Source organism: Neopsephotus bourkii, unplaced genomic scaffold (genome assembly GCF_033783945.1).
Source record: "Neopsephotus bourkii isolate Nb327-2 ecotype Australia unplaced genomic scaffold, CSIRO-AGI_Nbou_v1 NB_1637, whole genome shotgun sequence".
Lineage (NCBI taxonomy): Eukaryota > Metazoa > Chordata > Aves > Psittaciformes > Psittacidae > Neopsephotus > Neopsephotus bourkii.
The window spans coordinates 4,922,428-4,934,798 of record NW_026902112.1 but is presented as its reverse complement, the minus strand read 5'-3'; the positions used below and the strand labels follow the sequence as shown (position 1 = coordinate 4,934,798).

Here is a 12,371-nt window from a genome sequence, read left to right as displayed (position 1 = left end):
TGCAGCCTATTTGGTATGTGATACACCAATACTTCTTGAACCATGTGTGGGCACTGTCTGAGACAGTGCTACTTGGCACAGGACAAAATTAATCCAGCAAGTTAACAGTCTGGGCAGTCACAGGGCACTTTATGAGCCTGTACCCTGGCCCAGGTTAGTTTGCTGGTACTGACATATCCACACAAGATGTATTTTTAAAGGATTTGGGGCCTGTTTTGTTAAAAATTAGGGTAGAATCCACCTTACCCAGCTCTGAACACTTGCAAGTTAGAGATCTACATGTGAGTAATCATAGCAGACCAGTGGCCATCCTTTATAACCAGTGCAGCTGTGCAAGTATTTCATGTCAGTCTTCTGGGGAAATAATTCCTAGAGAAGACCTCTGACACCACCATGGAAGTGTCATTTCTAGCCACTAAGATTAAAGGGAATTTAGACAGCAGATGACAGTACAGGTATTTTTGACCTAGCCGTGTGAATCCTCCTCTGGTTACTTAAGAAATTATCTCTAAATTGCTTTTGAAAGTATATTCTTTCTTGTGTTACATGGGCCAAATATTTGCTTTGTCTGCAAAGTCCTCAGGTAAGAGCAAGACAAGATCTGAGTGAGATGGGCTGAACAGCAATAGGAACCATGCCAAGTCCAGGTTTTAAGATATTTTTCCTTTACATCAAGACATGGAAAGCATTTCACAGAGAATGGGAAGCCCCACACACCCAAATCCAGAGTATGCCTAGCATAGATCTTTTATCACTCAAGCACAGTTTGTGTCTACCTGAGTGGAAAGTAATACACCAGCTTGGTATCTCCAGCTTGGAAAGCAGTAGGCAAAAAACCTGTTGAGGACTTTAAGATGATACAATGTGGCCTGTGGTCCTCCAGAGGATCATGAGAGCCTGGTGTCTTGTGAGTGGAATAATGGGAAGGTCATGCTGCACTGCACAAAGCTTCCACGTAGCCATCTCCTTCTCCACCCACAGGCCTGTTTCCTCTCAAGTTAATCCAGCCTTTTCTGAGTAAGAAACACCTAAAATCTTGCATCCCTCTGTGCTTTCAGGGCATTTTGGGCTCAGGACTGGCACTGAAGGTCCAAGAGCAACATCGTCAAAAGCATTTTGAGAAAAGAAGAAAGCCAGCAGCTGAACTCATCCAGGTTTGCAGCTACTTATCCCCTCCTTGATAAAGTGTTGTGTATGAAGACTGGTACGTCATGTTAAGAAGGGTGACCCCTTTCCAAATTCTCATTTCCCATTGCAGGAGGTGAGAAGCTGTGTTTATAGAGGAGTTAGGGTTTGGTTTTTTTTTTTGGTTTTTTTTTTACGTTGAGCAAGATAATCCAGAGATCCTTGCAGTTTTTGAGGAGGGAATCTTTCAATTCCCAGAATACCTTTCATAAGAACAGTGTCTATAGTGTCTTTAGTGTCTTTTCTCATCCACCAGCTTCTGGAAACCAACCAACTGCTGCATTAGCGCCACAAAATCACAGAAAACAAGCTGTCGAAAACATATTCTTCCCAGAATCCAGGTTTTGTCAGTTCCCTTGTGAGAGTGCTTTTATGTGCAAACAAAGTTAAGTTGTTATTGATGTGAAAACAGCAATAGAAATAACACAACAGACAAGTGACTGTTTCAGTCAAGGCAAATGATGTAAATAGTATGTGTGGTTTGTAAGAACTGAAACACATCCTGGATTTTCTGTTATATCACTGGACTATCAGAGGATTTGATGGGAAGAGACTCCTTATCTTACTTGGACAACAGTTATGGCCTTTGCTACCAATTCAGAAAATGAAGCTTAAAATTACTAGTTCAGGGGCTGACAAATTTGACAGGAGTTACTTGTAGTATGTGTGGAGCTCACCCTGATGGCAGTGAAGTCAATGGCATCATTTCCATAAGGGTACAGAGAATGGTTCTGTGATATCAGATGGAAGTATTGTTTGGGACTGCTCAGGATCAAACCGGTCCTCAGGAAAACAGGCTGAGTGGCGTATTATGCTCTTCTCATTAAAACCACTCGTTAGCAAACAGAATGGGCTGCAGGGGTCATCTGTGAATTGAATTCACCTTTTAAATTAAAGCATCTCCACTTAGCAGGAGCTAATTTAGCTACAGTGGTTTTAGGTAACTGCTGAAAGAATTTTGATTAGAGCTGAATGCTGAAATAGAAAATTGCTTCGCAAACTTTCCTATGAGGATACACTAGATAGTAAACTAGCTTAAGCCAGAAATAGTGGACAAATCCAGCATTAATGGAAGCTCTTTTAGACACACCAGACAGGAGAATAAAACAAGTTTAGTCAAATGTAATGTCTTGTTGATGTTGGTAGTTCTCTCCGTGTCCTGGTTGCTTTAACAGCCCTCCTAGTGCCATAATCCAGTGTCAATAATTTATCCATATGGTGGCACTCATTAAGTATGGCTGATGAGTAACTAATCTCTAGATAATCATTCAGGTGTATTGTTATGTTCTTTGAAGCAATCTTGCTGCTGTCATCTTGGAGAATAGCTTTACCTAAAACTAGTTATTTCCTTTCTCTTGTAATTCAGGCTGCCTGGAGATACTATGCCACTAACCCCAACAGGATTGATCTAGTTGCTACCTGGAGGTTTTATGAATCAATTGTATCATTTCCATTTTTTAGGTAAGTGAATTGTCCACCTCCCTATTTTCTATGAAGTAAAAGGACAGGAAGCATAGACTTTATATTGATCAGTGAGGCTTTTGCAGGCAACACATCATTGCCAGTTAACTTCCTAACTGAGAATGAAAAACATGCTCTTGGCTTCTGGATCCATTTTTGCCTTCCCTTGGAGCGACATATTGGGGCACATGGATTAATCAATCAGTGGTTCTCATGTTGGCATTAAACAGAGAAGGCTGCATCACCATCACCTTCCATTTGTAACACTTAGGAATTTATCGTCCTGGAAATCTCATTTTCTCCCTCTGTAGTTTTGATCCTGATAAAGTTTTAGCCCTGGATTTCAGAGGTGTGTGTACTTCTCACACCCTCTATGATGCAGTCATGTGTTTTAAGTTATGGGCTATGCAGAAAAATCTTAGTTTTCCTTCTTTACCTCAACAGGACTGAGAATTTTGTTGTTCACAGAGGTGGCCATGGCATGTGAACATAATTAATGCTTGTTAAAGGCTTCTCTTTTGGCAATAGCAATTGACCAAGGGGATAATTCAGTGGAGGACAGCCAAAGCATGTTTAAAACTGCCTCCCACTGAAACTATTCACTGAAGGTTCACAAGAAAACTTTTCTAGGGAGTTGGGGTCATGGTTTTATTTTAATCACCACTTCTGAGTTCAGTGGAAAACATTCCATACCTAAATACATTCAGACTTAATGGATGCTCATGTTTATGGATATGAGGCTGTCTGAGCCTCATTTTTCTTGTCTTTCAAACAGGTACTTTCTTCACCTTGAGGTCTTAACATGTTAAAATGTTTCCCTATGAAAACAAGACTTTTAGCTATAGACTATCCGCTAGTAGCGGGCATTACTTATCCAAGTTTATGCTTAAACTTTCATTCTTGACCTCCTGTTATGCGTCATTCAGAGAAAAAATGTACTCTTAAACTACTGCTCAGCTCGAAGGACTCCACATATAAGTTGTGCTCAATGAGCTAATATTGCAACTGTAGATGCTGCTCAAAATTGACTTGCAGAAACATTTCAGGCTCCTACCTTCACAAAGGGCAAATTAGAAACGCTAAGTCTTTCTTTGTTATATTCACGATACACTACTTTAGGATTGATTTCACATATGTCAAAAAGGAAACCTCAAGAAAAAATACAAAAAATGTTTAATTGCGGCTTAATGTATTTCCCTTTTTTTTTTTATTCCTTCTCGTGCTCTATGTATTTACAAATTCTCCATTACAGAGGCATTTCTAGAGGGTTTCTTGACCTCAGGCTTTGTTCAGAGAATAATTCTCAGGCTTGCCTGGAGTCTAGGTTTGTTACTGTGTCTTCAAGCTTGTTTGTTGTATGTATGTAGGTTCTTCTGTGATTCAGATGTGATCTGAAATTTAAGAGGTGCTTTGCAAATAAGGTCCTGGGAGAGAGGGCAATGGAGTTCACTTCTCACCAAAGACTGGATTGCCAGACTAAGCAGCACAGATTGGTTTCAGGAACCTATATCGCTTTCTCTCCTTTATGGCTAGTTGAAAATGCAGCTTTTATTCTGCTATCACAGAACAAAAGAGGTATAAACTATTAGGAAGAGATTTGCAATTTATGTTTTAAAAATTTGCTGAATTTATTATGTAATTCTTCTCTTCTTGTTTTCTTGTAATGCTTCCTCTCTTCTATAAAAGGAAAGAGCAATTGGATGGCACTGCCAGGTATGTAGCTGCCATTATTATAGCTGCCATTATTATAGCCTTGTTTTAATACAGTTGTTGGAGGATGCAGGTTAAATGGTTCTTTGTGGATTCATGAGCTGTTAACTAAAACATGCTACTAACACTACAGATAGTCATTAAAAATGGTTAACCAATCCATTTCCTAATTGCTTGCTTTTTTTCCCGGTTTAACAACACAGCTAAAATACTAATAATATAAACGCAGTGTTGCTTGCTGGTTGTCTGTAAGCAGCTTTATTGTTTGTTATGATTAATCATAGTCTATATTTCTTCTGATCCATGTCAGAAAACCAGGATTTAGCATCCAGATTGTTCTGGGATGACTTTAAAGTTCTGTTTCATGTTACTGCTTAACAGTCCTGTACAGAGCAATGTTGCCATGTAAGGGATCAAGTCTGTGTCAGTTCACCATGTGCAAAGATTTCTGGAAGATAAATACTAAGATGGATGGCTAAGACAGATCAGCATCATAGCCAGTGTCTCTGGCAGTACTAGAAAAGATACATTAGGTTTGAGGTCTTGGTCCCACCACTGCTGAAAGAGATGGTAAAGTTCCCAGTCACTCTGGGAGAATTTACAAGCAGAGGGAATGAAAGAAAAACTGATCCTAATGCCAGTCAGTCACTGAAGACTAAAGCAGAGCAGTCATTGCCAGTCAACTTTCAAGGTCTCAGATGGAAATGGCATATTTATAACCCCCTCCAGCTAAGTTGCAGACTTAAGAGCACATAAAATAATTCAACTTCTTGGGCTGAAAACATGAAATACTTAATGCTAAATTGCTATCAATGGATCACCCACAATGAATGTCAGCAGCAATTAAAAGGATTAATAGTTCCTCAGACCTGTGCTTAAGCTATTTCTATTTGCATCCCCATTTGCAGCACAGAGAAAAAAAGCAAGAATTGCAGCAAAATTTGAAAGCTGTTAGCAGTCAAGCCTGGGTTCTAGACCCTGTCCTGATGAGAAGTTATCTTTTTCTTTTTGCTTTTAAACATTTCATGCAACACATGACAGCTTCAGTAAAGGAAAGGGGGAAAATAACATTCACACTTGCAGTTCTGCTATGAATGTTTGGGGTTCAAACCTCCTTTAACAGAGAAGAAAAACCTATCCCAAGTTTTCTTACTATACAGGCAAGTGCTGTAGTGCTGAATTATTTGGAAAGATATCGATCTTCCCCCTCCTGCCACCATCATCATGAGCGAGTTGCCTAGTTTGTGAACCCCTATGAATCTTGAGTACTGTACATCCATGACACTGCCCAGGCTAAACAGTCAGGAGGAAGCTCAGTTGTATTAATGTAGGTGTCTGGAGATTTTAGCCATCTCGAGTTTGGCAGCAGCTGAATTTTAGCGTTTAATATATAGGAGAGGTCTTAGGAGCTGAAATCCTTTTTGAGTATGTAACTCCATACATTAAGCCAAAGCATGTTCTGACTCAGATGCTGCAGCAGATTAAAAACAGGCAAGCGAATGATTGCTGCAGTTTGCTGTTGGTCACAGCCTCACTAGAGAAGCTCCTGCACCTGCAGTGGCAGAACAGTTTGTGGAATAGCTTCTGAGTTAGTGTATCTTTAAGGTCAGTAGAAGAAGTCATTTTCTGTTGATGCACTGGATTAAAAATGGAAAAGAATGACTCATGGCTCAAAATCTGTAAAACTGTAATCCCAAGGCCCCTTTTTCTATCTGGATAGATCTTGATTTTATGTTGTGACATATATAATAACCTTCCGCAAAATAATCAGTAAACCTGTATTGGAGCTTTCCTGTTAGCAGGAATGTGTTTGTGGAAGTAAGCAGTCAATTAAAAGGATTGGAAACCCTCCAGGTAAACAGACAAATGATGGTACTTGTGGGAGCATCCACTGACTTCAGTAGACATGGGACTCAGCCATAAAATCTGGTTGTTTTGACAGTTCCACCTCCCATCTTTCATAAAACTCTTATTTGCAGACCAGATAATTAAAAAAAAAAGTCATCTTCCTCCTACAGTGATTTAGTATAGAAAGTATTACTCATACTTCATTGCAGTTTGTGTTTAAGACTCTATTGAAATAAATGAGCAATAAGGGAACACAGTCCTATTGGAGAGAACAGCCCATGAGTGAACTCAGTCTCCAGGTTCTTGCATCAGTTAACTACTTAATGGGAAAGCTGTAGTAATAAACAGTTTTATCTGAATGGTGATTGATAAAGGAGAGAGAAGAATTGGTCCAAAGCTTGCCCAGAAGGGTCAGAAAAATTACCTGGTTAATAAACTAAAATAAGGCCTTCCTGTGAGAAAATGATGGGTGGCACCTTCAGCAACAGGGTTTCTATTCAGTGGTGTGAACGGTCTTTAGGAACTCCACAGTAATGGAGCTGAACTCTATGAGAGGTCCTTCTAGGATCAATCCTTGGAAGCAGGAGTTGGCACCATGACAAAGTCACAGCTAGACATAGCTTCTTGTTGTTCTTAGACCATTTGGGAAAACCACACGGGAGACAACAGAGTGGAAGAGTCCATTTCAGAAGCTGGATCACAAGGCAAGTCTGCTGGGAAGGACTTGTGATTGTAGAACGCCAATTAAATTTCGGCAGCAGCCCAAGGCTTTATTGAAGCTCCCTTTAAACTAAAGCTGTGAAGATGTGAGATATGATGAAAAGCACATTGGACTACCCTTCAGCTAAACAGTAGGCTGGGTTCTGTAAGCAGTGAATTGGAACATCTGATGCTGCTCTCTTAAGAGTAGCATTTTCCCTACATGCTCTCTATAATCCCCCAAACCAGGAAGAACTGGGGTTATGTTATTCACTGCTCACTGGTGAGGAGTTGACTGACTTCATGCCAGAGATGCGGCTACCTTACTTTTCCTTAATCACTGCCGTAACCTAGCACACCATGAAATCTAGTCCTTCCTATTATGCAAGTATGAAAGAGTGCATATGATGTAGTGCATTTCTGTATTGCCAGTAGTAAGGGGATAATGAAAATAAAATCATATTTTTAAAGGTGGAAAATGTCACTGTCAACATTTCTTCTTAATACATCTGCCCAAAACATGAAGGGGTAAGAAAAAAGGCACTCTGATCTATACACTACATTAACTACAAATGAAAGGCTGTTCCCATTCTTTTTCATAGCGCTTTTCATGGGTAATCATTAACGTCTCATCTTAATAACTTTTCTTCACTTTACAGTAATGTCATGTTTAGTAGGGAGTCATTCTTTGGATCAAGCCTCACAAGAAAACTTAGGTATATACATTCAAGTAACAATCAAGCCTTACTCTTTTCATATTTCTTGCATGCCATTCTCTGCCTGCACTTTCTGTTTTTACTACAGTAGTTCATCTAACCACCATAAAAAGGGCGATAAGACTGGAAAGTTATTTAAGCATAAAAATAAAGTTGCATGACCTTGTAGATAGTTCATTGTTCTGCTGTTCAGAAAACATGGTTATAATCTTGGCTCTGCCAATGATCTGCTTAGAAACAAGTGCTTTTCTCTGTTTCCATAGAATGAGAATGATACTAACCTACTCTGCAAATAATTTAGAAATTTACTGTAAGAAAAATATACTATAAGATCTAAATAACATTCTTTATGCAGTCCCAACCCTGCCAACACAAATTCACGCAAGTTACTTTGCATCTGACTTCAGTAGAACATCTCCGCATGTGTATTTGCAGGTTCTGGTTCAGCAAATGGAAAACAAGTGGATGCTTTTGATCATCTGAATAAAGTTAGTGACATGCTTAAATATCTTGCTGAACTGTGACCTAAGATGTGGGGCAAGAATTTTATCTTCCTGCAAAGAGAGATAGAAATGATTTGTGGTGCTTCAGGAATCTGAAAGACATATCATCAGAAATAATATTTTGACTAAACTGTCAAGCATTTTAATTCTATTCCACACAAACATCTTGCTATCATTCAACTTCAGCTCTTTGTTCTCATTCCCACTTCATTTCACAACCATGAAATCATCGACACACAACTCAACTTTTCTAGCTGAAGCTCTTTAGCTTTTGGAGGCCTGCTAGTGAAGCACTTCATTCTTTCATTGCATGATTGGCCATGCAAAATATTCAAGAGATACTGATTTTGCAGTTTGTTTTACTGGTTAATACCTGGAGATATGGTCACTGCAAAGTAAAGAGTGGGTCAACATCCATGATGGCTACATCCGTTGAAGAAAAATATCCATCCTGTTTTCACAAAGAATCAAACTTGGATCATTCTCCCCATGGATTTATGTGACATTGCTTATTTTTACCCATTTCAAATCATTTTAGAAAGTGTGGATGAGAAGAGGCACTAAGCAAAGTGTACGTAAAGGGCTCTTGCTCTTTCTCAAGAGCATCAAAGTTAAGCCCAAATTAGGATTTGTGTTTATGTTTCTGGGCAAATAATCTGGATGGTAGATGAGTTTGGATTTAGAGTCATGCCTGCTCTTAAATCCCAATGTTGCTATACACCACCAAAGAGGGTCAAAGTTGCTTGGCTGAAAAGGGATATTTCCTCATCAGACATTAGAAACATGCAAATTAAGCCCTCAAGATTCAGGGTGCAAAGTAACTTTAAATAAAGACATTAGTTGTCAAGAAATTGTACTCAAATATTTTGAGATAGAGCACTTTTGGTGAGATCCTTTCTATAGAAAAGAATGTTAATTGATAAATGGGAAAGCCAATTGGCCAAAGTTCAGAATTTGTAAGTGTTGAATGCTCTTTGGTTTGTATTAAGAAAATTTATGGACTCTCTGAGATCAGTTGAATGTGTTCACTGCAGGGTTCATGGCTGTCCTCATAATGTTAGTTTTGTGTTAATCTATTTGGAATTGTTCAAAGCAGCATACTTCTGGAAATCTCATTCAGAATGTTTAATTTTCCAAAGCTACGTTCACTCATACAAGTACAGCTGATAATGTACTAAAATAGTGGATTAAGTATGACTGCCTTTTGCTTCCAGTTCCTTGAGACCAACTAAATCTAGCGATTAGCTAAACTGTGAACAATGTGGAAACATTTCTTGATTTCTATTAGTCTGTGTTAGGTGAGAATGGTAAATACATGGAAGAGGGTTGTGTTTGATTCACTGTTACCATTAATTCGTTATTTTTCTTCTCATACATGTGCCATTTGTTTATGAAACTCCAAGGCTAGGCAAAGCACAGAGTGGAGAGTATCTGACTTGCATGATGCGATGTAACTGCACTATTTCCTTGCATGACTGTTTCTGGAAAAGTATTTCTAGTTCAGTGGTTCCCACTCTTTATTCTGAGGAACAGAAAAACATCTGCTGCAGAAGCCAGCCATGTTTTGTATATCCAGCCATCAAATTCATCTCTCAGATGGTCCAAAATCATTCCCACTGCTCTTGGAGAGCAAGAATCTGAGAGCTGAGTTTTTCTTCAGGTAAGAAGTTTTCAAGCCAAACTGTCTGCATTGCTTCTGCCTTCCTCCCTTTATGGAGATCTGTATCTACCACAGAGTTGAGGAGTTCTCATTCTGGGAATCCACTTCAAAGATACAGGCTTGGGAAATATTTGTATTCCATCCAAGGGAGGGGATGCAATAGCATGCAAGACAAGCAACAGCAACATATCCAAGCTAGTCAGAGAAACCACCCTGCGCTTTTATCAGCATTTTTGGGACTAATTTGAATCACCCAGTTTCTGGAACTGCACTGGAAGTCGGGATTCACATTTATTGAATGTAAGGAAGCCAAATGAAATCAAACCACTGTCCCAGCAGGAGAAAGATTAGCTAATATCAGTAGGAGGAACCTGAATGACAAGCAGCAGTACATGACCCTGTGGGTGGGAACCACTGTCCTAGCCATTCTCATAACGGATGATGTGATCTGCGCATGTTTCATACTCTGAGACCGAGCCACGAGCATGCTGTTTCAATGAAGGAGATTGTGTCATTAGAACAAATGTTTCCTAAGTTTGTTTTTTTTTTAAGCAGCACAATGAAAACAAAAACCCCAGCAGACCCAGATTTCATCCCTTGGAAATGAGAATAAAGTCCGTTTTTTTTTTTCTGATGACAGCTAGTCATTACCTGGAACAAAGCTTGGGTTTTGTTTTGGGTTTTTCTTTCTGTATACAATATATTGTTGTATTTTTTCATGTGAAGCTGATGAATTATTTTCTGATGATTCCACTGCTCTGGCTGCCTGGATATGAACACAATTGTCTGTATTTGTTGCATAAACCTACTGTTATGAATCTGAATGTTACTTTAAGGGTTAATCATCAGGATCAATTAATGAGGAAGGCTTCAGCTCAGATAGATAACTTTAACTTAGACTAATGACTTCTCATCTAGATCTTTCTGTAGTCAGTAACAAGAGATAAGCTCTTCCCAAATGTAAAGTCATCCCAAAGTGAAATAGAGCTGAACTGCACTGTAGGTTGCTAACTTCCCACTGATTAGAGAAAGAGGTCAAAAGATTAATCTGAGACAGGACATTAAACTTTTTAAACAGTTTAAGGCAGATCAGAGGAGTGCTGTTAAACCTGGGATGCTCAAGCAACAGTCTCAGGCCAACAATTTGTTCCTAAACTGACACTTATCAACAAGGAAAGTTGAGAAATCCCCTAGAAAGAGAATTTGGGAAAGCTTTTGGTTGATAACCCCTTTTGATTGATAACCCCTTTTGACTGATACCTTAAAATCCTTCCCTCCAAAAACAATCGTGAGTGTGCCTACATATGCAGTGGAAAAATATCACTGCAAATAAGTAGCTTTTTGTGCTGAATGCAGAGGAATATTTTGATCTGTTTTGATCTATGAGTAGGATATGAAATCATGATCACTCCTGTTCTCGTATAGCACCATGGCAGATATTTCTTCATACATTGCCTATATTTTTGTCCTATACTGAAACAAAAATGATCCTCAAGAGTAATGTTTTGGATAATTTACATCATCCACTGAGCCTTTTCCTGCTGGTTTGATCCCTATAGATCCTTTCAATGCACTTTGTGCCTCCTTGTCTTCTGGTAAAGAAAGCAGTTACTATAGGAGTTTTAAGGGGCAAATCTGAGATATCAGGGTATGCATTTTGAAGCACTATGAGAGTTTCTGGAAAGAGTCAGAGGCCATACTTAATGAGAACTATCTCCTAACACAATATTAAACTGCTTTTTAAAAGCAATGGCAATCTTCTGTCACACCTATTTTTCTGCTTCTTCATCTTTCAGGTTCTCCGCCTTAAACATATTCTTGTCTTGAGAACTTCTCTGTGTTCTATAGTATTACATCTAATGCATTACTCAAAGACAATGCATACTATGTGACCACTACTTGTCTTTGAGGAAGTCATCTAAGGCTTACTTCTAGATTTCATCTTTCTCGTCCTGGAAGCTGTCTCCAGAAGCTCTTCATCCAATATGTCCAGTCTTGAAATCCTGCAGGACTATAGTCTCCCCTGTCATTTGAGAGTCATTGGCGACCTATTGATACCCCCACCAGGAAAACCTGATCTTCACAACGAGCCTATTGTACATACAATTTAGACCTAAAGAAAAATGACTTCATTTTGTTATCACTGATTAGATCTACTCATCCAAAAATTGCTTCAATTCCTTCCTTCTTGTAGCTTATTTTACCACCATGCCAAGCATGCTTAATTGCTCTATCTTTCTTTTCTTCACATTGAAGAATTCACAAGCTCAATCTCTCTAACATCTTCATACCCACCAGTTTATATTGCCTGGCTGACACTGTTATCATTCAGCAAGACGTTTGGTGCACATACTTTTCAATGATGTTCTATGTTTTCACTCTTCTTGACCATCCTTCTTGAAATTAATTTCTCCTTCAAACTTTGATCTTATTACTAGTGAGACACAAGAATTTATTTTCTCTATATATTTTCCCACAATAAAACCACATAAAAGTCAGTCAATTGACATTCACTTCCTCAGCTTTATTTTTCATGCCCTTTCAAAACTTTCTCAGTAGCTGTTATCTTCTCCTGTGTACATATTTCCT

General features: G+C 38.9%; 1 protein-coding gene across 2 annotated transcripts in view; it reads left to right on the top strand.

The window, feature by feature from the left end:
- Positions 1 to 12,371, top strand: part of KCNQ3 (potassium voltage-gated channel subfamily Q member 3) — a 194,115-nt gene that overhangs the window by 169,215 nt on the left and 12,529 nt on the right. Inside the window, exons 7-10 of one of the 2 annotated variants that reach the window (XM_061374128.1) lie at positions 1,059 to 1,154; positions 2,552 to 2,646; positions 4,333 to 4,359; positions 7,563 to 7,619. In XM_061374128.1, coding sequence (XP_061230112.1) covers positions 1,059 to 1,154; positions 2,552 to 2,646; positions 4,333 to 4,359; positions 7,563 to 7,619 — 275 coding nt within the window. The remainder of the gene's footprint in view (positions 1 to 1,058; positions 1,155 to 2,551; positions 2,647 to 4,332; positions 4,360 to 7,562; positions 7,620 to 12,371) is intronic. The other variant, XM_061374129.1, reaches the window with a different exon arrangement.